Consider the following 26,242-nt stretch of genomic DNA (forward strand, 5'->3'; position numbering starts at 1 on the left):
CACATGACACACACGCCACACACATGCCACACACACACACACCACACGACACACCACACACACACACACCACACACACACACGCCACACACACCACACGCACACGCCACACACGCCACACACACATGCCACACACACACGCCACACACACAAACATGTGGGACACACACACACCACACAGACCACATGCCACACACACACACACCACACACTCCTCAGACCACATACACACACGTCATACACACAGCCCATACACAACACACACATACCTCATACACACACACCCCACATATACACACCCACACCTCAACACGCACACACACACCCACACACACACACAGAGATACCACACACACATAACACAATACCACACATACTGCACACACACCCCGCGCCATACATGCCAGCATACAACACATGCACAAGCCCACAGCCAGAAACCTGCTTTGGGGGAGGGAACTGGTAATTCAGTTTTGCCTGACAGAGGATGAGCTTCACACCAAGTGACTAGGAGTGTCGTGGGGAGGGCAGTTTAGTCTTGAGGATTAATCCAAGCCACAGCTGCCAGTCAGGGAAGGGCCTGAGGCTGGGGCCAAGACAGACAGTTACACAGGGAGGCCCCCATCCTCACCTGGGCTCAGGTGACACCATCACCGGAGGCATCAAACTGCAGGGAGCCCTCTTGTGACAGCACCCACCTATGGTGGGAGTCGTCCGTATTGTTGATGGAAGCACAGTAATAAGTCGGGACTCTACTGTGTATTAAGCTTAACTTTGTGCAGAGATTGAGCTCGGCAAATGGCAGGTGAGATGGGGGACCCTGGAACTCGGCTTGGCTGGAGTCCCCGCTCTCCCAGGTACTGGTCCTGAGAGCTCAGCGGGCCGCTTAACCCCCCGAGCCTCTGTCTCCTCACCTGGGGAAGTGGGGATGACAGTTTTAACCTTGGCGTTGTTGCGAGGTTCGATGAGTTCATGTATGTAGAAAGGCTGATGACTCGGCCAGTGTTCTTATGATTAAATGCTTTATCCCATTTAATCCTCACCAGATGTGCTGTGAGGAGGTTAACAAGCAGGGCCCCACTTTACGGATGGGCAGACTGAGGCTTGGAGCTGTCGGGGAACCTGCCTGAGGTCGCCAGCTGGTGAGTGTCTGGAGGTGGGTGCTGTTGGTTTCCGTTTCATGATCTGGGTGCTGATGGCAGAGTTTATGAGGATTTGTTGACCTGTACGCTTAATGTGTATGAGTTTTCAGAATCTCTATTTCCTCAAATGTTCACTTTTTTTAAGAAGTCTATATAAGCTACAAGGATATATATTGTACAACACAGGGAATACAGCCAATGTTTTATAATAACTATACATGGAATATGACCTTTAAAAATTGTGAATCACTGTATTGTACACCTATAACTTATAGAATATTGTACATCAATTATGCTTTAAGAAAAAAAAATCTATAACACCAAGTGCTAAAAGCAAAAAAAGCCAGTCATGACCTACCCAGCAGGACCCTGGGCCAGCCTCCCACAGCTCAGAGGCTCCACCGCCCCACAGGGACGGTGCCCACCAGGATGCGCGAGGTCATCAGCTCTGGTACACAGTGAGTGCTTAGCACAGGATAGTTCCTTTCTCTTCCCCTTTTCCGCGCTTTCGTGGCCTGAGACAGGGCCCTGCGGAAGGGAGCAGAGAAGGAGAGGAGGGTTCAGAGACCTGACCTTGGTTTCCCCATTTCCCCTCCCAGAGCCCTCTCTTTCCCTGCGGCCACAAATGACTGCCTGGTGGTCACAGGTGGGGCAGGTGAGCTGAGGCACAGCCCCAGGGCCAGGGCAGGGGTCAGAGGTCTGGGCGGGGGCCTGCCTAGGGTAACGACAAACAGGAGCCTCCCAGAGGGTGGACTTGGAGGTCAGGGAGAGGTGGGGGCAGGGGGCGGAGGGGTCTTCGCTTCCCAGATCCCATCTCGCTTTTATCCAGGTGCTGATCTTTCAGTGCAAGAGCTAGGAATGTGAGTTGGAGGCCTCTCCCCACTCACTCTACCTGTGCCCCTCCTCCCCGCAGGAGGTCCGGGACAGATTCTGGGTGAGGACTGAACACCGGGTCACCCGCAGGGCTGAGCTCCCCCGCATCTGTTACTGCAGCCCCACAAGCTGCCATAAACCTCTGATCAGCCGTGCTTTGCTCTGTGCTGTGCTAAGCGAAGTGTACCTGGAAATGAATAAGACACCCGTCTCCACATGATGCGTCCACTCCCTCCCACCGCTGCCTCTCCACACTCCTCCGAGGTCACTCTGCTCCAGAAACACTGGCTTCTTTGCTGTTCCCCGGGCACACCAGGCACACTCCTGCCTCAACATATCAGACTTAGAGTCCCTCTACCAAGAAAGCCCCTCACCAGGTCACTCCTTCTCTCACCCCCTGCTGGTCCCTGTGCTCGTAAGGTCTCCCTGACCATCCTATACCAAATACCACCCCATCCCCAGCATCCCCTACCCCCTAGCAAATAATGACACAGTTTGCATATTTATCTTATCATTTGTCTCTCCTTCCAGAAGGTCAGCATCGTGAGGGCAGGGACTCATGCAGCCTTATTTTATTTATTTACAGCAATTTTAGTCTCTGTTGTGTCTCAGACCCAGAACACCATCAGGCACACAGTAGGTGCTCAGTAAATATTTGCATGAATGATTCTAGTCCTAAGTGGGCTCAGTGACCTTGAGCAAGTTAAGTTGTTAAACCCAGCAGAGGTTTTTATTTCCTTAATTACAAATTGAGGGAATTCCCTGGCTATCCAGTGGTTAGGGCTCTGCGCTTCCACTGCAGGAGGCACGGATTCGATCCCTGATCAGGGAACTAAGATCCCACATGCCATACGGCGAGGCCAAAAAAAAAAAAGTATAACAAAATTGACACAGTGATGCCAGCTGCTGGGTGAGATGGGCGTCCTGGAAGGGAAATCTGCTGAAAATAGTCTGGGGATATTTTGTAAACTAGAAACTGTTGAGCAGGCCTAAGTAACAGTCTGGGGGTTTCTCTGCCGGGGAACAAAAGGACAGCAACAGGATGGTTTCCTGCTCTTTCAGTTAAGCCTTCAGTTCTGGCCTCTCTTGCCTGGGCTGCCACAGAGTCATTGTTAAACATCAGTCATGGGGCATTATTGGAGCACATCAGCCTCTTGCAAATATTGTTTGTGTGTGTTTTAAAGTCTTGGTTGTCAAGAGTTGGGCTGACCCTAAGGACTGGAAGCCCTCAGGGGAGAGAGCTTCAAGTAAAGGCCACAGGGAGACAGTGAGAAGGCAGTGAGTTGCTGCTGGCGGAAGCGCTGTGGGTTTATTTTTAAGTCTGGAAAGGAGAGGTGAGAGAGCAAAATGTGATTCAGTAATCGGGGCCCAGCAGTCCCTGGCCTGTTGCTGGATATTTCCCCTGAGGAAGGAATGAAAAGGAACTAAGGTTTCTATTTATCATAAGGCTGGGGCCAGAGCCCACGGGAGCCAGGCAGGGTAGATGGGCGGGGGACAGCCATAGACCAAAAAGAGCCTGTTGCTATGTTGGTGGTTGTGGACACTGGCTGTGGATCACAATGACCCTCTCTGGGCCAGAGCCACAAAACCACTGGACAGTAGCATAATGCAAGACTGGAAAACAGTGACCCATGGGCCAAATCTGGCCCACCACCTGTTTTTATAAATAAAGAGTTTTATCGGAACACTGCCATGCTCGATTATTTATGAATTTTCTGTGGCTGTTTTTTTTTTTTTAAATTTTATTTATTTATTTATTTGGCTGTGTTGGGTCTTCGTTTCTGTGTGAGGGCTTTCTCTAGTTGTGGTGAGCGGGGGCCACTCTTCATCGCAGTGCACGGGCCTCTCACTGTCGCGGCCTCTCTCGTTGCGGGGCACAGGCTCCAGATGCGCAGGCTCAGTAGTTGTGGCTCACGGGCCTAGTTGCTCCGTGGCATGTGGGATCTTCCCAGACCAGGGCTCAAACCCATGTCCCCTGCACTGGCAGGCAGACTCTCAACCACTGCGCCACCAGGGAAGCCCTCTGTGGCTGTTTTTGCAGAGTTCAGTAGTTGCAACAGAGACTCTATGGCCCACAAAGCCTAAAATATTTATTATCTGGTCCTGCACAGAAAAAGTTTGTTGAACCTCAGAATGATGGGAGGGACACTGGGCTTGGGGAGTCTGAAAACCTGTCTTAAGTTCTGGTGCACCTGTTTCCCATCTGGTGCCCTCAGGCAAAGCTTTAGACTCTCCAAGCCTCAGTTTTTATACCTGTGAAATTGGGTGTTAATGCTCATTCTACCTACTTGTCATGAGTGTTGAATAGATCATATATTTATTATATCTCCTTGTATTATTTTTCATGGATATTTGAGACATTACAATGTGCAACCTTAACCAATAATAGTCTTCCTTGAGTTAGTGTTGTAATCACTTCACAATGGACAAATCGAACTGTTCTGACACAACTATCCCCTCCTGTCCTTTTGTCAAATTATTGTCAAATTATTAGCTATTGTCAAAATTATTTATACATATGTTATAAATCCCACACAAATTGCTTATTATTTTTGCTTTAAAAACAAAAAAAAATAGTCTTTTATATTTACCCAAATACTTACCATTTCTTATATTATTGATTCTTCCTGCAGATCTGGCCTTCAGTCTGAGATAATTTCCTGTTGGCTTAAAGAATTTTCTTTGGTATTTATTTTTCTTTTTTAAATTTATTTATTTATTTATTTATTTATTTATTTATTTATTTATTTATTTTTGGCTTCATTGGGTCTTCATTGCTGTGTGCAGGCTTTCTCTAGTTGTGGCAAGCTGGGGCTACTCTTCATTGCGGTGCACGGGCTTCTCGTTGCGGTGGCTTCTCTTGTTGTGGAGCACGGGCTGTAGGCATGCAGGCTTCAGTAGTTGTGGCACGTGGGCTCAGTAGTTGTGGCTCGCAGGCTCTAGAGCGCAGGCTCAGTAGTTGTGGCGCACAGGCTTAGTTGCTCCACAGCATGTGGGATCTTCCAGGGGAACCCGTGTCCCCTGCATTGGCAGGCGGATTGTTAACCATTGCGCCACCAGGGAAGTCCTTCCTTTCTTTTTTAAAAAATAGATTCACATGCGGTTGTAAGAAGTAATGCATACCCTGAGAAAACCATAATTCAAAAAGAGACATGCACTACAATGTTCACTGCAGCGTTATTTACAATAGCCAGAACATGGAACCAACCTAAATGTCCATCAACAGATGAATGGATAAAGAAGATGTGGCACATATATACAATGGAATATTACTCAGCCATAAAAAGAAACAAAATTGAGTTATTTGTAGTGAGGTGGATGGACCTAGAGTCTGTCATACAGAGTGAAGTAAGTCAGAAAGAGAAAAACAAATACTGTATGCTAACACATATATATGGAATCTAAAAAAAAAAAAAGGTACTGATGAACCTAGTTGCAGGGCAGGAATAAAGAGGTAGACATAGAGAATGGACTTGATGACATGGGGTGGGAGGGCAAAGCTGGGGCGAAGTGAGAGTAGCATCGACATACACACTACCGAATGTAAAATAGTTGGCTGGTGGGAAGCAGAAGCATAGCACAGGGTGATCGGCTCGGTGCTTTGCAATGATTGAGAGGAGTGGGATAGGGAGAATGGGAGGGAGGCTCAAGAGGAAGGGGATATGGGACATGTGTATGCATATGGCTGAGTCCCTGTGTTGTGCAACAGAAACTACCACAGTACTGTGAAGCAATTATACTCCAATAAAGAACTATTTTTTAAAAAAACAGATAACTAATAAGCACCTACTGTATAGCACAGGGAACTCTACTCAATGCTCTGTAATGACCTATATGGGAAAAGAATCTAAAAGAGTGGATATATGTATCTGTATAACTGATTCACTTTGCTATACAGCAGAAACTAACATAACATTGTAAATGAACTATACTCCAATAAAAATTAAAAAGGGAAAAAAAAAGTAATACAAACAGATCCTGTACCGTTTCCCCCAATGATAACATCTTGCAGAACTGTAGTACAATATCACAACCATGATAATGAAATTAATAGAATCTACCGATCTTATTCAGATTTCCTCAGTCTTTCTTGTACTGATCTGATGTATGTGTGTGCATGCGTTTAGTCCAGTGCAATTTGATCACAACAGTAGGTCCATGTGTCCCCCACCATAGTCAAGATACAGAACAGTTCCATCAGTATAAGGATTCCTCATGTTGCCCTTTTATAACCACCCCACCTCCCTACCACATCCCCACTCCTTCCTTAACCCCTGACAATAGCTAATCTGTTGTCCATCTCTATAATTTTGTCATTTCAAGAATGTTACATAAATGGAATCATATGCTATGTAACCTCTGGGATTGGCTTTTTTTTACTGAGCACAATTCCCTTGAAATTCATCTTAAGTTTTTGCATTTATCAGTAGTTCGTTCCTTTTTATTACTGAGATGCATTCCATGGTATGCACATACTATCTGAAGGACGTCTGAGTTTTTTCCAGTTTTTGGCTGTTACCAGTAAAGCAGCTATGAACATTCATGTATAGGCTTTTGTGTGAACATGAGGTTTTATTTCTCTGGGATAAATGCCGAAGAATGCAATTCCTGGGTTATGTGGTAATTGTTTATTTACTGGCATGTTTTTGAGTTCACTGATTCTTTCTTATCCTGTGTCTAGTCTACTGTTAAACTTATATATATAAGGAATTCTTCATTTCAGATACTACATATTTTAATTCAAATTTTTCCATTTGGCTTTTTTAAAATAAGTTTTCATTTTTCTGTTGAATTAGTCCATTTTTTCCCTATATTTGTCTATCTCTTTACATAAATTCTTTAATGTATTTAAAGTTATTTTAAATACTTAGTCTGCTGATTCCAACAGCTGGGTTATCTGTGGGTCTGTTTCTATTATTTGTTTCTTTTTTCCCCATGAAAGATCACGTTTTCCTGCTTCTTCATGTGTCATAATTTTTTTTTTAGTATATGCCAGACATAGGTATAAAAGCACACTAGAGGGCTTCCCTGGTGGCACAGTGGTTGAGAGTCCGCCTGCTGATGCAGGGGACGCGGGTTCGTGCCCCGGTCCGGGAAGATCCCACATGCTGCGGAGCGGCTGGGCCCATGAGCCATGGCCGCTGAGCCTGCGCATCCGGAGCCTGTGCTCCTCAACAGGAGAGGCTGCAACAGTGAGAGGCCCGCGTACCGCAAAAAAAAAAAAAAAAAAAAAAAAAGGCACACTAGAGAATGAGGTGGATAATATTCTCCCCAGAAAGAACTTGCCCTGTCTTCTGTCAAGAAGCTAGAGAGAGGGGCTGATCTCCTCATGTGCTCAGGAGTTGAACTCTCCGGGGGCTAATAGCTTTGGTAGTTTCAGTCACTTAGTTTCAAGTCTTGAATGGGTGTCAGACTTGAAACTGACAAGTTGAATGGGTGTAGGCTCAGTAGTTGTGGCACACGGGCTTAGTTGCTCCACGGCATATGGGATCTTCCCGGACCAGGGCTCGACCTTCTGTTCCGTGGTTTCAGGACTTAATGAAGCTCAGGTTCTTGATGTCTCATCGCAGAAAGAATCCAGTGAGAGACAAAGTGATAGGTAAGAAGTGGATTTATTTAGAGAGAAACACTCCACAGACAGAGTGTGGGCCATCTCAGAAGGCGAGAAAGGCCTGCCAGCAATCTTGACATTCCTCGCTTGCCCCTGTGTTGTCCCAACCTCTGCCTCTGTCTCCACATGGCATCTCCTCCTGGCTCTCTGTGTCTCTCCTCTTCTTATAGCGATACCAGTCATGTTGGATTTAGAGCCCACCCTACTCCAGTTTGACATCATCTTGACTAATGACATCTGCAACTCCCCTATTTCCAAATAATGTCACATTCTGAGGTTCCAGGAAGGACATGAATTCTTGGGGATGGGGTGGACACTGTTCAACCCAGTACAGGTCTTCAGCTGCTCTTTTCCATCTGATTTCTCTACCTCCTGCCTATGTTCCACTCACTGCCAGCCCCACACCTCCCCTTGGTAAATGAAAAAATGACCCTGTTACTTCACCATCCCTCCCTGCTCCCTCCTCCTCTCCCATCCCTCTTCTCTAATCTCCCAGCACCCAGAATCCCTGGTTAAAGTCACATTCCCTGACAAACAAGAGGATGGACTGCTGACTGCGTCCCATTGCGCTTTATGTTTCTCAGTGTGAAGTCACATGTCCCCTCATACTTGAACATGGGAATCACCAGCTCACTGAGGTGCCCATCATGGGGACACTCAGTGACTTGGGCGGATGTGAATTAAGACAGGCTGGAGCTCAGTGTCAGCGCTCTGCAGCAGGCACCACAAAGGCATGGGGATGCCACCTGCACCTCTCATGAGGGAATCTGTCTCTTCAGAAGGGGACAGAGGGGACTTCCCTGGTGGCGCAGTGGTCAAGAGTCCGCCTGCCAATGCAGGGGACATGGGTTCGAGCCCTGGCCTGGGAAGATCCCACACGCCGCAGAGCAACTAAGTCCATGTGCCACAACTACAGAGCCTGCGTGCCACAGCTACTGAAGCCCACACATCTAAAGCCCATGCTCCGCAACAAGAGAAGCCACCGACCGCAATGAGAAGCCTGCGCGCTGTGATGAAGAGGAGGCCCCGCTCGCTAGAACTAGAGAAAGCTGTCACGTAGCAACGAAGACCCACCGCAGCCAAAAATAAATAAATAAAATAAGTAAAATTTTAAAAAATAAAATAAAATATATAAGGAACTCAAATAAAAAAAAAAAAAAGGAGAAGGGGACAGAGGAATGACCCCAATTAGAGACAGACTATGGCATAAGACTGACCTTGCCCTCCAGGCAATGAACACTGGGGCTGTTTGCTACACTCCCATCAATTTCTGGAAGCTCCAGGTGTGCTAACTTGGATCCTCTGAGATGCAAATACCAAGATGAGATTCCAAGCCTGTGTAGGGGATGGGGAGGGAGATGCGGGAGGCTGGAGAAGGAGATGCTGGTTGACCCCTGGGAAGGAGAGAAGGAAGGGAGAAGAAAGGTCTTCCCCAGGCCAAAGTTGCCTGTTGGAGGAGCCCTGCATCTCCCAGGCACAGGCCTGTCTTAGCATCTGTCCCCGCCAAGCTCAGCCAGGGGCTGGGAGCAGCCTATGGGACATGTAGCCTCAGCACACCTGGGTTCAGAGCCTGGCATCAGGCAATCGTGCTCCCCACAGCTGGAGATTGGAGGGCCTACCAGGGGGTCCCAAGGGCCAGCAGTTCTCTCCCAGCCCTGCCATAAACTCAGGCCCTACCAGGGGAAGAAGCCTGGGGTCTGGGGGATCCCAGGTAGGTCAGCTCTCAAGTGGGTGGGGGCTGCAGGAGGGGGCCCCAGGTGCCCTGAAGGTCACCCATGACAGCCAGCCCACAGCAGGAATTTCCATGAGGCATTTTCACGTCAATGAGGGCAGGATGCCTTCGAAGGAAATGAAACCGTGAAATCATTTTCAACACAGAAGGCCCATTTATTTTGACAAGAAAAAAAAATAGTCACTCCAAGCAGCCCTCAGATGTGGTGGGTGCCCTGTGGACACCCGCTGCGTCTTAGTCTTATGGTCACAGTGCTCGGAGGGCATGGAGCACATCTCTTCCATCTTTTGGGGTTGTTTTTTTACAGGTTTAGAGGATTGTGAGCATTTTTACTTCTCAGTATTTTGCATTTTGAGTTCCCCAGTAGACTGGTTGTGCTAAATTGACCAAGCGTAAGGCATAGCTTTGGCCTTAGGGGTACATTTTTAGCTCCTCAACCGTTGAGGCTCAAAGAAGAGGATGAGGGTGGGTGTGAAGACGTCAGCAGATGTGAAATCAGGCAGACAGAAATAAACAGGGCGATCCTCCTTCCTGTCTGTAGGGCTCACGTTCCCCATGTGGCAGGGCACTTCTCCCATGTAGCAGATGGGGAGTGGCTTCACACCCAGGTCCTCAGTTCACAGTTCCTCTAGCAGCTCCGAGGGCGTTCCTCAGGCTGCCCGCAGGCTGCCCTCACAGCTCACACCCCAACCATGTTGGTTGATGAAAATGTCACAGGCACTTTTCTCTGTTTCATGTTGCTCTACAGACATAGCACAAAGGTCCCCAAGTCCTCTGGCGTGGAGTCACCCACTTCCATATCACCCAAGTGAAGTAGATCCAGCCCCTGCTCCCATGACACCAGGGAAGCCATGGCCCTCCCCACGGAAACTGCCCCCCACAGTGACCTCCATGGTGCAAACCCACAACAGGGATTGACCCTCCTCTTAATGTCACACACTCTTTCTTCTCCTGGTACCTCCCTGGCTGCTCTGCCTCAGGCTCATTTTCTGGCTCTTCCCTCTCTTTGAGCTCTTCAGGACTTGGTCCTGGGCCCTCTGTTCTTCTCTAGCTACACCCCCTGCCCAGGTGAACTCACTCAGCCTCACGGCTTCGAACACCAATGACTCCAAATCTAATGTCCAGCCAGACCTCTTTTCTGGCCGCTCAGCTGTCTTCTTTGCTTCTCCTCTTGATTTCTCCCTCCAACCCTGTTTCCCTCCAAGTCTGCTCCCTTTCAGTAAATGACCCGTCACCCGTCGCCCAACCATCCAGTTACGCAAATGGGAAACTTAGGAATTATCCTTGATTCTCCCCATTTTCTTGCCTCCCACATATCCATCCACAATCTCCAGGTATCTCGAGTCCGTCCACTGTTTTCTGGCTCCAGGGCAATCTCCCTGATCTCAGTGCCATCCCCTCAACAGCCCTACAACAGCCTCGCCTTCTCACCCGTCTCCCGGCGCCTACCCTTGGCACCAACCCCACTCCCAAGTCTATTCTTTTTTTTTTTTTTTTTTTTTTTTTGCGGTACGCGGGCCTCTCACTGTTGTGGCCTCTCCCATTGCGGAGCACAGGCTCTGGACGCGCAGGTTCAGCGGCCATGGCTCACGGGCCCAGCCGCTCCGCGGCACGTGGGATCCTCCCGGACCGGGGCACGAACCCACGTCCCCTGCATCGGCAGGTGGACTCTCAACCTCTGTGCCACCAGGGAAGCCCCCAAGTCTATTCTTAACATGGCAGCTGTGCTGATCTTTTCAGAGCTTAGCTCAGATCACATACTTGCCTTAACAATCCCCAGGGCCAAACCCAGCGGTGGGCCATTGAGAGCCCCCTCCCTGTCCCAGCCCTGCTGGCCTCAATGCCCCCTCTCCCGCAGTGCTCCCTTCGTTCCAGCCACACTGGCCTTGCTGCCCCAGAACTGGGAGTTGCTTTTCCTCTGCGAGAATGCTCCCCAAGTATCTGGCTTTTCCAGATCTCCCCTTAAATATTCTCCCTAACAGCCTCCCTGAAAATGCCTGTGCCTTTATTGTACAGAGAACTTTCATCTCTCCCTTTACTTAAGCTCTTCCTTTTGGACTCTGAGCCGCATGTGTGTTTTGGGGGTAGGCGGGTGGCAGGCTAATAACCAAAAGGCTAACTGATGATTTTCATCTGCTCCAGGGCCTCACTGTTAGTACCACAAAGAATTGGCTGAACAAATAAATGACACCTGTTCTCTTGCAGCGCCACAGATCTCCTACCACACTTGTAGGTGGAGCCCAGGGTCAAGGGCATGTGCTTTTCTCCCCAAAGACTATCTCCATGAGCTGAAGAGGGACCATGAAAAATCCTATTCTCCTTCTTCTAGGGCAAACTGTAGGGGTCATGGCATTTCCCCTCCTTGCTTGTGGTGACTACTTAGTGTACAGAGCTCTTGTTAATACGGGGCAACTCCACCCCCTGCCCCAGCTCCTCCCTTGGCAGCAATGACTGAGAGGGGGAATCACCTGACTTAACCCGGCCAGTCAGAGTTCCTTCCCAGGAATTTGGGTTTGAGACAGAAAAAGCAGAGTCAATCTCCCAGTGATTGCCTGGACTCCAACAGGCAGGACCTGAGCGTTGAGGGTGGTCACTATGCAGCCAGAGAAGCCAATGGCGTGGCCGTGGTGAGCAGAGAGGAGAGGGCTGAGGCAGCACCCTGACTGAGCACCATCTTTCACACACCCAGCATCACCCACATTCCGGGCCTTATGCACCATGACATATCCTGCTGTCAGCTTCCTTTATTCTTAAGGTAGGTTGAGATGCGCCCTTGTCACTTGCAAGCAAAAGAATCATAAATAATTCAGTGGGGAAGTATTTGAAGATTCAGCCTATGGATGGTTAAATGATGGGGCTCTTTATGAAAAAGTCCCCTGTAGACTGGCTTCTCTAGAACCAGACAGATCCCAGTGTGACCCTGGACTTATTACTTAACCTCTCTGAGACTCAGTGAGCTCATCAGTAAAATGAGGATAATAATGTGCACCAGTGGAGAAGATAAAAGGGATAAAAAAATTTATGGCAACCAGGATTTTCTTATCATCTGTCCAAGGCTCTCTATTCCCAGGCATTGGTGTATTTGGCAATAGTATCAAAAGCCTTAAAGATGAGGCACGTACCTTCTGACTCAGCATTGCTTGTATAGGAACTTATCCCAAGGGAATAGTCATATTATGCTAAGATTTATGAACATCAATGTTTACCATAGCCGAGAATTGGAAACCACTCAATGGTAGGGAACCGGTTTCACAAGTCATGGTATATCACTGCCATAAATAATGTTTTAGATTGTGGGTCTTAACCTTTTTGGACCCCTTAGAGGATGTGAGGAAAACTACCAGCTCTGTCCTTGGGAAAATGCTCATAAATACACTGTCACGAAATTTAGCACATCATTTCAGAAAACTGGTGGATTCACAGAAGCTCCATTTAATGAATTATGATTTGAAAGAATCATTTAATGATATGTGTTAGTGTACTCAGTGGCATAAACTGAGTAGAAAAAATTCAGACTACCAAGCAGTCTGTACAAAATGATCACAATTTTGTAAAACAAAAATAATTTACGTACACACACATATTCACATTCATACACATACATATGGTCAGCTCTCCCTTTAAGAGAGAACCTGCCAAGAGGAGGTAGTTAGCTGAGAGCCTCCAGCTGCAACATTGGAGCCAAGGCTACGCTGTCTCCTGGCAGCCACAACCAATGACTAAGTGTGGAGTACTCCGGCTTGGTCATTCCTGCCTAGCACGAGACTCTTCTAGGCAGTCTTTGTGCTGGAGCTTTACATTGCGTTGGCCAAAACTCTCCCAGAGCTCACTGCAGTCTGAGGCTCTTCCTGCCCAATCCTCCTTCCTTCTCCCTTTGCCCTCACAGGTGTTAGACCTGCATCACAGTCTGTGTGCTCTCCCACCCACTCCTGGTCCCTCACCCCTTTTAATTTCACAGGTGATATTTGAATTAATCATTTGCACTTTAACACTGTCTTGGCTTTTGCTGCCCAGGGGGCTGGCTTTTATATTCTTCTATGTACTTGCCATGCTTTCCCAAATTTTGTCAATTAAATTATTTTTGGCATCAGAAAACATGTTTTCTTTTACATGAAACACAAATACATATAAAGATGATATCTTTATATTCACATACTCTCTGCAGATTTGAAGCCCCTGATCACGAAATTCATTTGCTTAACAAAACTTGCGTTTCGGGGCCTCCCTGATGGCACAGTGGTTAAGAGTCCACCTGCCAATGCAGGGGACACGGGTTCAAGCCCTGGTCCGGGAAGATCCCACATGCCACGGAGCAACTAAGCCCGTGCACCACTACTACTGAGCCTGCGCTCTAGGGTCCATGAGCCACAACTACTGAAGCCCGCGCGCCTAGAGCCCGTGTTCCGCGACAAGAGAAGCCACCGCAATGAGAAGCCCACGCACCGCAATGACGAGTAACCCCTGCTCACCACAACTAGAGAAAGCCTGCACACGGCAACGAAGACTGAACGCAGCCATAAATAAAATAAATAAATTTTTTAAAAAATTGCATTTCATTAACCTACATCAGTTGATCTCCTGTCTCACAAAGAAGACAGGATGCTTAGCAGCAGCAACAGAACTTTTGGAGCGTTCAGAGCAGAGGGCCAGCCCTGGGTGGGCTGGGTGTACACTCTCTGTCCCCACTGGAGCCCCGTGCTATGCCCCAAATCCTTCGTCATTCTGTTCCAGCATTCTGGATCCTCTCTGCGGGAACAGGGCTGGATAACAGAGACACACACTCTTTTTTAGCTCCTTTTTTCCCAGATCCCGAGCAGATGGGGCCTCTTAAGGGTCAAGAAAGGTCCTGGCTGCTTTGATTCGTTGAGACTCCCAGTATATTTGAAAACAAATAGCATCAAAATAGAGTTCAAAGTTTGTGGCATATTTTAAATATTTACATTTAACTAAATAGTATGTTTAGCATGCTCAAACTCACACAGAACTTCCACACTCAGCATGATTACATGATTTTTTTTTTAACTGGAGTATAGTTGAGTTACAATGTTGTATTTGTTTTAGGTGTACAGCAGCCTGACTCAGACATTATACATGCATCTGTTCTTTTTCAGATTCTTTTCCCATATAGGTTATTACAGAGTGTTGAGTAGAGTTCCCTGTGCTATACAGTAGGTCCTTGTCTCCTAATTTATCCTTCCCCCCCCAGGATTTTTTTTGTTTGTTTTAATGAGTTCCTTGTACCCAATATGGGCAATGTGGCTGGTAAAGGGATAGAGGCATGAAGATGTGTGATAAATGTCTTCTTGGTTCAATCTTGGTGCTTCTCTGTTTGCCTTCACTTCAAGACAGAGATGAAAGTGTGAGCCTGGGGCGCTGTGTGAAGGGCTGACAGCCCCCTTTGGCGGCCCTTTGGTAGACAGACCACCTTCTGCTTCTGTTCTGCCTGATTTTTTTCAGGTGGACCAGAGACTCAATGGTTTAATTTTTAGCTATCCTTTTTTCTATCTTTAAACTTTATTGGCCTTTCCTCCCCACAAATACAAACTGTAACCTATTTACCCTAAAACGTGAAAAGACATGGAGGCTTTACTAAATGAAGGAGCCAATCTGGAAAGGCTACATACTATGTGATTCCAGCTATATGACATTCTGGAAAATGCAAAACTATGGAGGCAGAAAAAGATCAGTGGTTTTCAGGGGTTAGGGAAGAGGGAGAGATGCGTTGGCAGAGGAGTTTTAGAGCAGTGAAACTACTCTGTATGATACTATAATGGTGGACGCGCATCATTTTGCATTTGTCCAAGCCCATAGAATGTACAACACCAAGACTGAGCCTTCGTGTAAACTGTGGACTTTGGATGATAATGATGTGTTAACATAAGTTCATTGACTGTAACACATACACCACTCTGGTGCAGGATGTTGATGGTGGAGGAGGCTGTGTGTGTAGGGTCAGGAGGCATATAGGAAATCTCTGTATTTTCCACTCAATATTTCTATGAAATTAAAAATTGTACTTCTGAGTACACAGAAGTGTACTTTCCACTCAACTTAAAACTGCTCTAAAAATTAAGTTTATTTAATATTTTAAAAAGGACGTGTGGTTATTGACCCAGTGGAGGTCAATTCCTAGGTGGGAAACTCGTGGATTCACAGACTTAGGTGCAGACTGACATCATTCAGAAATCACTCGAGGTAGAGAGCAGACATCCAGGGATCAAATCCCAACTCATCTACTTACCAGCTGTGCGTCCTTGGGCAATTGACTTAACCTCTGTGAGCCTCTGTTTCTCCATCTGTAAAATGGAAGTATAATGGAATTTATTTCAGACAGCTGTTGTGAGGATTAAATGAGATAATTTATGGCAGACTCCTAGCTCGTGCTCCATAAATAGCAGCTATTACTAGCATTGTTATTATTCAAGATAATATTCATTCAACAGTAACTAATGAGCAGTATGCAAGGTACCAAGGTGAACAAGGCAGAGCTGGTTCCTACTGTCACAGAGCTTACAGGCTAATCCAGTCCTCACTCTAGACACACAGGGTGTTGGGAACAGAAGACACAGTTCCCATTCAGGCTTTGCAGGCAAGCACCCACTGATATACACACCCTGGAAGCAGCTTCAGTAGCCAAGTGATTTCTTAGGTGATTTTGTTATGAGAGGTGATGTGGCACAGAGCCGGGCTGCCTGGGTTCCGATCCCAGATGCCTCCTAGCTGTGGAATTTCAGGCAAGTTCCTTACCTCCTCTGTGCCTCAGTTTCCTCACCTGTATAAAGGAGGGGATAATGGAACCTATCTCATGAGCTGTTGGGAGGATTCAACCCTGTAACATATGTAGAATACAGAGAATGGTGCTGGGCAAAGCGTAGGTGCTATGACGCTTTTCATAATCGTTGTTCTTGTTATGACTCATCAACGGTTCTAACCCTGACCCCAGTGAGATGGTAACCAGCAGAAAACAAGGCAGAGCTCCTTGCTGTCGATGAAGAAATCCAGGCAGCATGGTGGAGTTCTCAAGAATATACCTGCCTCGTGGGTGTTTATCCCACGGCTAGGCTTGAACAGGTGTGGTATGGTTTATAAGTCAGTCATGGCCACAGAATACGTAATAGCAAAAGCCTGGAAGCAGCCTAGATTTCTGTGAATAGGAGACTGGTTAAGAAATCTATGACTCACCCAAAGACAGAAATATTAGCCCTCTGAAAGAATGAGGCAGCTGCATGTGAAATGATATGAAAAGATTTCCAAGAGTATTGTTAAATGCAAAAAGCAAGGGGCAGTGCACTTTTACTTTCTGTGTTAAGAAAAAGAAATGCGCGTGCCTGTGTACTTTGGTAATATGCCGCTGGTTGTCTCTGGAGGGGCACTGGGGCTCAGGGGCAGGAGGGACTCCTTTTTCCACTGGGTGCTCATTTGCACCTTTTGAATTTTAAGCCATATACATGTATTACTTTAAAAAAAAAAAAAGTAAGCAGAAAATTGGTGCTGATTCAAAACTCATTCCAGTTCATTGTTCTGTTAAACATATTCCGCTGATCTCCGAGCAGATGGCCCGGGAGGGGTTGGGCCAGGGCCAGGGGGCAGCCTCCCTCCCCGTGGGTGTGTGGGGAGCCACGTGGGGCCCTGTGGCTGGCACATGCCTGCAGCTGGTCTTCCCGTGTGGCGGGAGGCCCAGGGTGTGGGACTGAGACTGGGGAAGGGTGGGCTTCAGTAGCCTGGCAGGGGCTGCACACACAGAGCAAGGTCATGGTCCTAAATCTGGGTCTGGCCTGGGCAGCTTTCCAGGGGAGACAATCATGAGACAAAGCCTCGTTAGAAGCACCAGGAAAGGGCCTTCATCGCAGCTGCTTCTCTCCATTCATGGGACAATTCCACAGTGAAACTTGGGAAAAGCCTAAGGCTCAGGAAACAGATTTGGAAGGACCAGGGCTTCCTGGCCTGCTTGAGACATTGGTGGGATGGAAAGAGCCCAAAGGAACCTGGGTTCTTATTTCTTCATCCATTTGCCTGGCTGAAATACAAAGATTCTTTTCAGAGCTCTCCCTGAAGTAGCCCTCCAGCTTTAGGACACACACAGCATTGTGTGCAGGGACATTCCCTGTAGCCAAGCAAAAGTGACAGAGAGGCCCATTCAGTTAACTGCAAAATAAGCAGGGCTCTGTCCAAAGACAGGAGCCCTTTGCCTCCTGGGCCCCGTGGTAATTCATAGGCTGTCTAAGCACCGTTTACTGCCTACAGCCTATTGGATGAGTGTTTTTCAAATGCCGTTTAGTCAATAATTCTTTATACACACTTATATAAAAAACATATGTATGCATGCAAACAGATATTCTTAAGTCCAATATCCTTTATACTTTCAAACACACCTACAATTCTATGTAGTCATACCCTTGACTAGCAAGATATATGATATGCGATGCAGATCAAATATTTGGTACAAGGTAATCAAACAAGATCTGCAGAAGGTTTGCAGTGACATACAGTTACAAGAGTAATAATACAGCCTCCTTTTTTTGCTTCTCTGAATGTGGGTCACCATTAAGTCCAATTAAGTCTTTCCACCTATAGATGGTAATATTTGTACTCCCTTTTTTGATGTGTCTCATGCATTCACTTACCAAGCATTTGGGGAACAGTGCCAGGCACTGTTCTAGGTTCCTGGGATATAGCGATGAACATAATATGCAAAGACCTGTGGCCTTGTGAAGTTGGCATCCTGATGAGGAGATAGCCGTTCACTGCGGTGGCAGGTAGGGATGGAGATGGATAGGGGGGCATCCAGACTCCCAGGGGAGTAAGTGTTGAGTGGAGACCTGAGGACTGTAAGTGAAGGAGTCACGGGGACATCTGGGGAGCAGGTTCTAGGCAGACAGACCGCAACTCTCTTTCCCACTCTAGATACGTTGCACTCACTTGGCAAAAGCCAGCCCTGGTTAGACCCAACTCTCCACCTACTCCACACCCACATCCGTGCAGCTGAACCTCCTCTGGAGAGACACATGCCCCATGCTGGCTGGCCTCGTAGCAATTCAGGCCCAGGATCTGGGGTGGGGAGCACAGAGGAAGCTTCATGCTTCCATTACAAATGCTTCTCCAGCCCATTCACTGTCTCATTCCCCTAGACGGCCAGTTCCCAGCAACAACTCCCTGGCCTCACTCTCAGCTAACTCTCTTTACCTCCTATCCCGCTGAGGAAATTAATCAGAAGAGCTACCTACCACTCCAAGATGCGAACACCTTACATACTTACCCATCAGATTATTGCCCAAATCCTTGCTCTTTATTACCATGGAAGAATGTGCAGGGGAGCCCAGCCCCCCTTTGCTTCTCAGGCATGCCACTCCCCAAATCCTCCTCTCTCTCTCCTATATTAGCAATTCTCCTTTCCCTGGCCACTACCTCATTCACATCTGCATAGAAACAGGCAGTACCATTTCCCGTATTAAAAAAAAAATTTTTTTTTTTAAACTCTCTCTTAGTGGCACTTTTCCCTCCATTCCACTTTACCCAACAAAACTCTTGGGAAGAGTTGTTCAGATGGCTGCCTGTCTCTAACCTCTCTCCTTCCTTGTACTGTTCTCCAAGTCTTTGCTCAGGGGTCACTTTCTCAGGGAGACCTTCCCTGACCATTGTATTGAAAATGGCACCCCCTCCATATGTCCTCTTCCCAGCTTCATTTTTCTCCCTAGCTCTCATCACTTGCTAATACCCTCTATAAGGGATGTATCCATTTTGTTGATTATCTACTTCACCCCCCTACTGGGATGTATGTCCAAATAGGACAGTGATGTCTGCTAATTTGTTCAGCTGTCTGCCACATCCCCAGCACCTGGAAAAGGGCCCAGGGCATCAGAGGTGCCCAGCAATGTTTGTTTGGTGAATGAATGAATGCATGGTAAGGGTGGGGCGAGGAGCGGCAGGGAAATCACTGCAGCTGGAGCAGACTAAGCAGGGGGAATAGGGGAAATTAGGCGGGAGGGGTGGCAAGAGACCCGATCACATAGGGTCCAAGGGGAGGGTCTTACTCTAAGTGTGGTTTGGGACGCTGCTGGAGGGTTTGGAGCTGCGAAGGGACATGATCTGATTGATGTCACTGAGACTCTGGGCCGGTCAAGGTGAAAGTTCCACATTTCCACAATATGCTCGTGGGCAGGCAATTTTTACATCCTCGTGCTCATGAAAATAGACTTCAAGGAAAACAGACTTAAAGGAAAGTTCTGTGTTGCTGATGGCTTTTGTTATATAGAAACGGCTTTACAGGTAAAATAGAATGTAGGACATTTCTCACTCAGCAAAATGCAACACAACAAAACAAAACATTACTGGTAAGCACTTACACAGAACCATCCATGCTCACCTACTTACTGATAAAAATATTTAGCTCTTCAGTATGTTGCTGTGTAAACAGCTGGTGTGCAAGTATTAACACATTTTTTGAGATGTTAACCAACAGACATTTCTGAGCATATGGTACAGGCAAAACAGGCCTGTATTAAATAACCACAGCTGGGATTCTAAATGCTGGGCCCAGAATTTGAAAATGTCTCTGCCCCTTAAGCATTAAACAACAGCAGTGAAACACCCAGCGGTCTCCTGGCGACGTCCAGCATTTCTAAGTACCCTTTCAGGCGGTATACTATGTGGTCCAATGCTCATGAGATGCCATCTTTATGAGCTGTTTAGTAAAGGTATAAGGTATTTGCTAAGAGGGGACAAGATAGTCTGGCCAGGAAATATGTGGATTGTGGGTTTAGGTCTGTGTGTTTAGTTGGTGGAGTTGGTGCAGCTGCTTCTAGAATTGCAGTGGGAGTGGGGAGTAAAGTCCACAACTCTGAGCGTTCCAGGCAAGCCAAAATGGGGGTATGGGGGCTTAGAAGGGGACCGAGGATGGTGGGCCCTGGCAGCTGCCAAGCTAGGATGAAAAGAGAAGACTGATTCTAAAGAGGTGCTGGCTGGTGTTTATGGCTCTTGTACCAGGGTCCCAGTTATTATAACTGAGCACACAGGAAGCTGGCTCTGGGCTTGCTAGACTTTGCAGGGGGGTGGCTGCATGTTCCCAGTGCTTCGTTAGCTCCTTCCCCAATACTGAGGGTCAGGCAAAGCGGGCCACAGCCTTCCACTTTGATAGATGTCCTCACCCCTCTGGGCATCAAGGGTCATTGCCACAGTGCTTCTAGGAAGCTCAGGACTTGGGACTCTAGACCAGTGGTTCTCAAGTGTGGTCCCAGCAGCAACAGCATCACCTGGGAACTTGTTAGAGATGCAGATTCTTAGGCTCCACCCCAGAGCTGCTGAATCAGAAACTCTGGGGGTAGGTCCCAGCAACCCGCGTTGAATAAGCTCCTTAAGGAATTCTGATGCGCGTTGCAGTTTGGGAACCACTGATATAGACCAGTTCCAGGCGATGCTGCTGCTGCTGGTTCTGGGACCATACTTTGAAAACCAGTGTTCTAGAAATTTCACAAGCAAATCACTCAGGTAGGTTATGAGTAAATCCAGTTATTAAATAACAAGTATTACTGAATACCTAAGGGCTGTTTAACAGTGATTGCCTCTGTACAAGGGGATTGTGGGCAACTCTTAAAAGTTGATGTATCTCTGTATTGTTCAAAGTTGTTATTATAAACATGTATTACTTTTGCAGATAAAAAAAGATATTTTAAAAATATAAATACCTCATTCTAGTATAGTTCTTTAGAGTAGTGCTTCTCAAACTTTACTGTGCAAACCATTTAGGAATCTGGTTCCATAGGATGGGGGCGGGGAAGGCAGGGCTGTGAGATTTTGCGTTTTCAGCAAGCTCCCTGGTGATTCCAGTCTACTGGCCCACGAACCACACTTTGGATTTACAGAGTACAAAGCGCTGTCATGTGTATTACATTTTTTGTTCCTTGTTACAACCCTGGCAAACAGATTCACTAATTCACTTATTCAACCATTAGGTTCTACAACATACATATACTGGACATACAGATATGGTCTAATGGGGTGGAAAACCAACCAACCACCAAAAAACCCACATGTAAACAGGTAAACAAATATAAATAGTGATCAGAACTGATCAGGAAATAAAGAGGGTGCCGAAAAAGAAGGGCTCTAGGAGGAGGTGATTTTGGCAGTGGCAGTAAGGATGAGCCACGGAGAAGTTCCAGGGCCAGCTCTCGGTAGACACCAGGAAGCTCCTGCAGCTAGCAGGCAGGGAAGGAAGACCCCCAAATCCGGACGGGGGAGGGGGTGGAAGCAGGGCCCGCCAGGACAGGAAGGCCGTGGTATTGGGCCGATTTCAATCCAAATGCGGGGTAAGCATTGAGGGTTTAAGCAGGGAAGTGACTGGTCTGGTATTTGCCTTGGGATCACGCTGGCTGCTGTTCAGGAAATGAAACCTCTCCAGGGTCTCCTCGGAGGTGGTGCAGGGAGTGCTGGGCCATGCGAGGGCGCCCAGGAGTCAGGCCCGGCGCCCTCAGAGTCGCGTGGATCTATTCGGGGGGGTCAGGAGTCCCCTCGTGAATAACGAGCCACCAGGGCACGTGTTTTTATTGCCGCACAGAGGACTTCAAATAAGCGCGCTCCGGGCAACAACATGACTTTTAACCCTTTCAGAGGACTTGGACTCGCATCCGCGCTTTGCTGGTCACGATGGCATCTTGGACACTTCCCCCTCGGTGCCTCAGTCTCTCTACCTGTCTAGGAGGACTTGGGCCAGCCCACGGGTGACACCCTGGGTCGCCAATCCTGCATCCCCGTGTAGGGGGGAGGGTACGGCTGGGGCAGAGGCGGCACAAGGGGCTGGCTTCCCACCCGGGAAACTGAGGCACGGTGGGGAGAGGAGCGCGCGCCCTCCAGACTCCCGCAAACTCCAAGCGGCCCGTCTCGTCTCCACGCAAGCTGTCCAGGCCGCCTGCCAGCCGTCTCCACGGAGTGGCCCCCGCCCAGCCCTGCCCGAAGACCGGAGCTGGGCCAGGCTTCTCAGGGGGCGGCAGTGGCGGCGGGGGACTCGGCGCCATCACCGGGCTTGAGCGCTAGAAGAGACGCGCGGGACACACCTCCAGCTTCCCCAGACCGGTCGGGCGCGGGCCTGCCCAGGGGCGCCAGCCTCTGCGCGCGCCGACCCCGCCCCTCGCCGGCGCCCCCGCCCCTCGGCCTCCTCCTCCGCCTCCGCCTCTTCGCAGGCCCGCGACGTGCCCGGCCGGCGACCGAGCTGCAGGGACGGCGTCCGGCGCGCTCACTTCCGCGTCCCGCCGCCCTCCGGTCCGCGCGCGCCCAGCCACCGCCGCCATCGGACAATAGGCCGCCCGCCCGGCTGCCGTGAACTTCCTGCCGGGGCCCGGCCGGCCCCTGTGCCCCGGCCCCTGATCCCTCTCCGCGCCGGCCAGGATCGCAGCTCCGCGCCACCAGGGGAAGCAGCGGAGGACCGAGCGCCCGGGACGTTCCAGCGCCTCCCGCCGCCGCGCCTTTGCTCCGACCCGGCGGGTAGGAGGCCTCTGCGCTCTTCGCTCTGGGCGACTTAATCCCGTCCAGCGGCTGCTGCCTTGTTGTGGGTTTCCGAGTTTGGCTGCTTAAGGAGGATGTGATTTTCCCCTCCCCCCCTTATTTCTTTTTCCTTTTATGATTTGAAACAGAGAAAAGAACTCACAGCCAGCTCGTACAGCGAAGTGCCACCAGCTACCCCCACGTGGACACCTCCGAGAGGAAAGGGAATTGGAAGCAAACTTGGTCCAAGTGACTTTGAGGCCTTACCCTCGGCTGGACTCTAAGGCCTGGGGTCATGACTCTCATGCTGGGCAGGTGGAAGGCTTTACCTGTCCTGGGCTGGACGTGAGTCTCTGCCCTTCGCCAGCACCTCCACCGGCCCACCTCCACACACTCAATACCCAGCATCTAGGTTAGGCCCGGACACTTGTCAGCAACATGGATAAGTATGACGACCTGGGCCTGGAGGCCAGTAAATTCATTGAGGACCTGAACATGTATGAGGCCTCCAAGGATGGACTCTTCCGAGTGGACAAGGGTGCAAGCAACAACCCGGAGTTTGAGGAAACACGCAGGGTGTTTGCCACCAAGATGGCCAAAATCCACCTGCACCAGCCGCACCAGCTCCTGCAGGAGGAGACCTTGCCCAGGGGTAGCCGAGGTCCCGTGAACGGTGGGGGCCGCCTGGGCCCACAGGCCCACCGGGAAGCTGATGGGGGCAGCAAGGTGACGGGGGATGGCGCTGCGAAGCCTCCTCTCGCTGCCTCGACAGTGGCCCCTGGGACAGCCACAACCATTGCAGCTGGGCAGCCCTTGTCCCCACCCCAGGAACAGAGGGCCAAGCTGTGTGTCCGTGGCGCAAGGCAAGGCAGCCAGGACTGTGGATCCAAGGAGAGCGTGGCGAGTTCTGAGATGTCTGCTTTCCATCGGCTGGGCCCCTGTGAGGATCCTTCCTGCCTCACCCACGGAGACTATTATGACAACCTCTTTTTGGCAAGCCCCAACTGGGGCGATGAACCAGCAGTGTCCCCCAGCATCAGGCTGGGTGTAGGAAGTGGGTGGTCTGGCACGCCAGGGAGTGGCCCGCCACTGTCCACACCCTCCAGGGTCCATCACCTATACCAGCAGCAGCTTTCCCCGAGCTCCAGCAGGTCATTGCAGAGCAGCCAGGATGGTGGTGTTGGTGGCCACAGCAGTGAGAAGCCAGCTGCTCTTTGGACCACCGCCTCCTCCCAGCGAGTGAGCCCTGGCCTCCCTTCCCCAGGCCCAGAGAACGGGACCCTACCGAGACCTGCTCAGCCCAGGACCCCTTCTTTCTCAGCGCCCCTGGCCCTGAACCGCTCCAGTCAGGGACCTCTTCCAAGAACAAACTCGGGGGTAGGGAGTGAGGTTTCAGGCATGATGCCCAAACCCACTGTGGACCCTCAACCCTGGTTCCAGGATGGCCCCAAATCTTACCTTTCTAGCTCTGCCCCTTCATCCTCGCCAGCCAGCATGGACAATATGCAGCTGGGTGCAGTCCCTGGGCCGGGTCCCAAGCCTGGCTGTACAGACCCTGGCGTTGGTCCCAAGCTCAGCCTTGTCCATCCAGTGATGTCTACCTTGCCTGAGTTATCTTGTAAAGAAAGTCCCTCTGGCTGGTCCTCTGATGGCAGCCTGGGGCCTGTGCTCCCAGAGAGCCCCGGTTCCCCCAGGGTGAGGCTGCCTTGCCAGACCCTCCTCCCGGGCCCTGAGCTTGGACCCACGGCTGCCGAATTGAAGTTAGAAGCCCTCACCCAACGTCTGGAGCGTGAGATGGATGCTCACCCGAAGGCCGATTACTTTGGTGAGTGAGAGACTGGTGTGATTGCCCATAGTGGGTGATGGGGCCCCTGCATTGGGGCATTTGGGGGAAGTGCCCCCACCAGGGATGCTGTAGCTCTCCTTGAGTGGCCTGCCTTTGTGTGTGTGTGTGTGTGTTCCTCTTTCAGCTGCTTCTTCTGAAACTTGAAAAGAAACTTGAAAGTATCCCTAGGCAGAAAGCGGATCTTGCAGCTGGGTGTTACCCATGTGCGAAGGGCAGGATTACTCATGACTGCTCCCCAAAAAGGGAAATGCTGTGATTTTGGATTTCAAAGGTTTTGGGGGTGACTTAGAGCCTCTCTCAGTGACCGGCTCAGGCAGGACTTGAACGGGCTTCTCAGGTCCAGGTACCCCGTGAGTGTTCCATCCGTAGCTGGCTGGGCCAGGTGGCTCTGACTGTTTGAGGACCAGTGGTCGGGCAGGGGCTCTCGGTGGCTCCCTGTGTGTGCGCGTGTCTGCCTTCAGGTTCTGTGTTCCATTGAGGGAGGTGAAACACTGACGTGGAAGGCTTTGTTCTAGAGCAGTAGTTCACAAAGTGTAGTTTGGACCCTTAGCCTGGGAACTAGTTAGAAATGCAGATTCTTAGGCTGCACCCCAGGCCTACGGCATCAGAAACTGTGGGGTGGGACCCAGCAATCAGCATTTTCACAAGCCAGCCCAGGATCCTGACGTTCTGGGAAATTTGGGACCTGTGCATTAGGCAACTTCTAACTCAGGAACAGCACCCCTCCCCGCCCCGCCCCGCCCCCGCTTCCAGCTGGCAGCCAGGTTACACCCACAGTCGTGGCTCCCAAGAGGATAGAAGATGCTTCTTGCTGGTTTCACTCCAACTTTCAAGTTTTGTTTTCTTCTCTTTTAAAGCCACAAACTCTTGGAGACTGCTAGCTTCAGCTTTTTTCTCCTCACAGGGCTTGGAGGCAGCAGAAAAGCAGTGATCTGCTTCTGTTGAGTAATGATGTAGCCGTCTCATAGGAGAGCTAACTAGAAAGACAGCCTACTTTTAGAAGAGTCTGAGGGTTGCTTTTATTTTATTTTTTCATTTTTGAACTCTGCACAACTGAGGTCACGATTTCCCCCCATGAGGCCTGTGAACCGTGGGAAGCTGAGTGCCGCTGGGGTGGCAGCTCTGTCAGGCAGGGTCCGGGAAGGCCCTGGACGGGGAGGGTGACCGGCTTGCTCCTTTCCGTCTACCTCATTCTGCGTCAGTGAGTGATTCTGTCCCAAGGTGCTTGGAGGGGTGGGGTCCGAGGCACTCAAGCTAGCACTGTGTTCTTGCTTCTCCTGAGAGCCGCGCGGGAACAGCTCTCACACCACCCTGGGCAGTCAGAGGTTGGGGGGACTGTTTACTGGCTTATGTTTTAGGGTACCCTCTTACTGTGAACTGTTTACTGGTTTATGTTTTAGAGCACGTAGCACCCTCTTACTGTGAACCATCTCTTCTCCTTTGCAAATCCCCCACTTTGGGAATAATACTTGGCTGGAAAAACTGTGGGTTTTTTAGTTCAAACTGTTGTTGAATTGTTTCTTCCCGTTTTATTGAGATGTAATTGACACAGCATTGTGTTAG

The 26,242-nt window shown here is 49.4% G+C and overlaps 2 protein-coding genes and 1 long non-coding RNA gene across 10 annotated transcripts in view; 2 read left to right on the forward strand and 1 right to left on the reverse strand.

Annotated features, from left to right (window-relative positions):
• LARS2 (leucyl-tRNA synthetase 2, mitochondrial) overlaps positions 1-4,729 on the forward strand; it is a 282,370-nt gene extending 277,641 nt beyond the window's left edge. For 2 of the 6 annotated variants that reach the window (XR_010946974.1, XM_067754092.1), the window contains 2 exons: positions 1,046-1,141; positions 2,055-2,500. Coding sequence is in view for 3 of the 6 variants with exons in the window: in XM_067754092.1 (XP_067610193.1) it covers positions 1,046-1,129 (84 nt within the window). In the remaining 3 variants the exon portion in view is untranslated. Of the gene's footprint in view, positions 1-1,045; positions 2,501-4,647 lie in introns of those variants that run through there. The other 4 variants (XM_067754090.1, XM_067754083.1, XR_010946973.1 and 1 more) reach the window with 3 other exon arrangements.
• Positions 1,532-24,411, reverse strand: LOC137232342 (uncharacterized). Its single transcript, XR_010946978.1, has 5 exons — positions 24,292-24,411; positions 17,982-18,183; positions 15,599-15,653; positions 4,618-5,089; positions 1,532-1,669 (listed from the first exon to the last, which is right to left on the reverse strand). It is a non-coding gene; the product is annotated as an uncharacterized lncRNA (long non-coding RNA).
• LIMD1 (LIM domain containing 1) overlaps positions 22,530-26,242 on the forward strand; it is a 73,233-nt gene continuing 69,520 nt past the window's right edge. For 2 of the 3 annotated variants that reach the window (XR_010946975.1, XM_067754095.1), the window contains exon 1: positions 22,530-24,658. Coding sequence is in view for 2 of the 3 variants with exons in the window: in XM_067754095.1 (XP_067610196.1) it covers positions 23,272-24,658 (1,387 nt within the window). In the remaining variant the exon portion in view is untranslated. The remainder of the gene's footprint in view (positions 24,659-26,242) is intronic. The other variant, XM_067754096.1, reaches the window with a different exon arrangement.

The sequence above is a fragment of the Pseudorca crassidens genome, chromosome 10 (assembly GCF_039906515.1).
Source record: "Pseudorca crassidens isolate mPseCra1 chromosome 10, mPseCra1.hap1, whole genome shotgun sequence".
Classification (NCBI taxonomy): Eukaryota; Metazoa; Chordata; class Mammalia; order Artiodactyla; family Delphinidae; genus Pseudorca; species Pseudorca crassidens.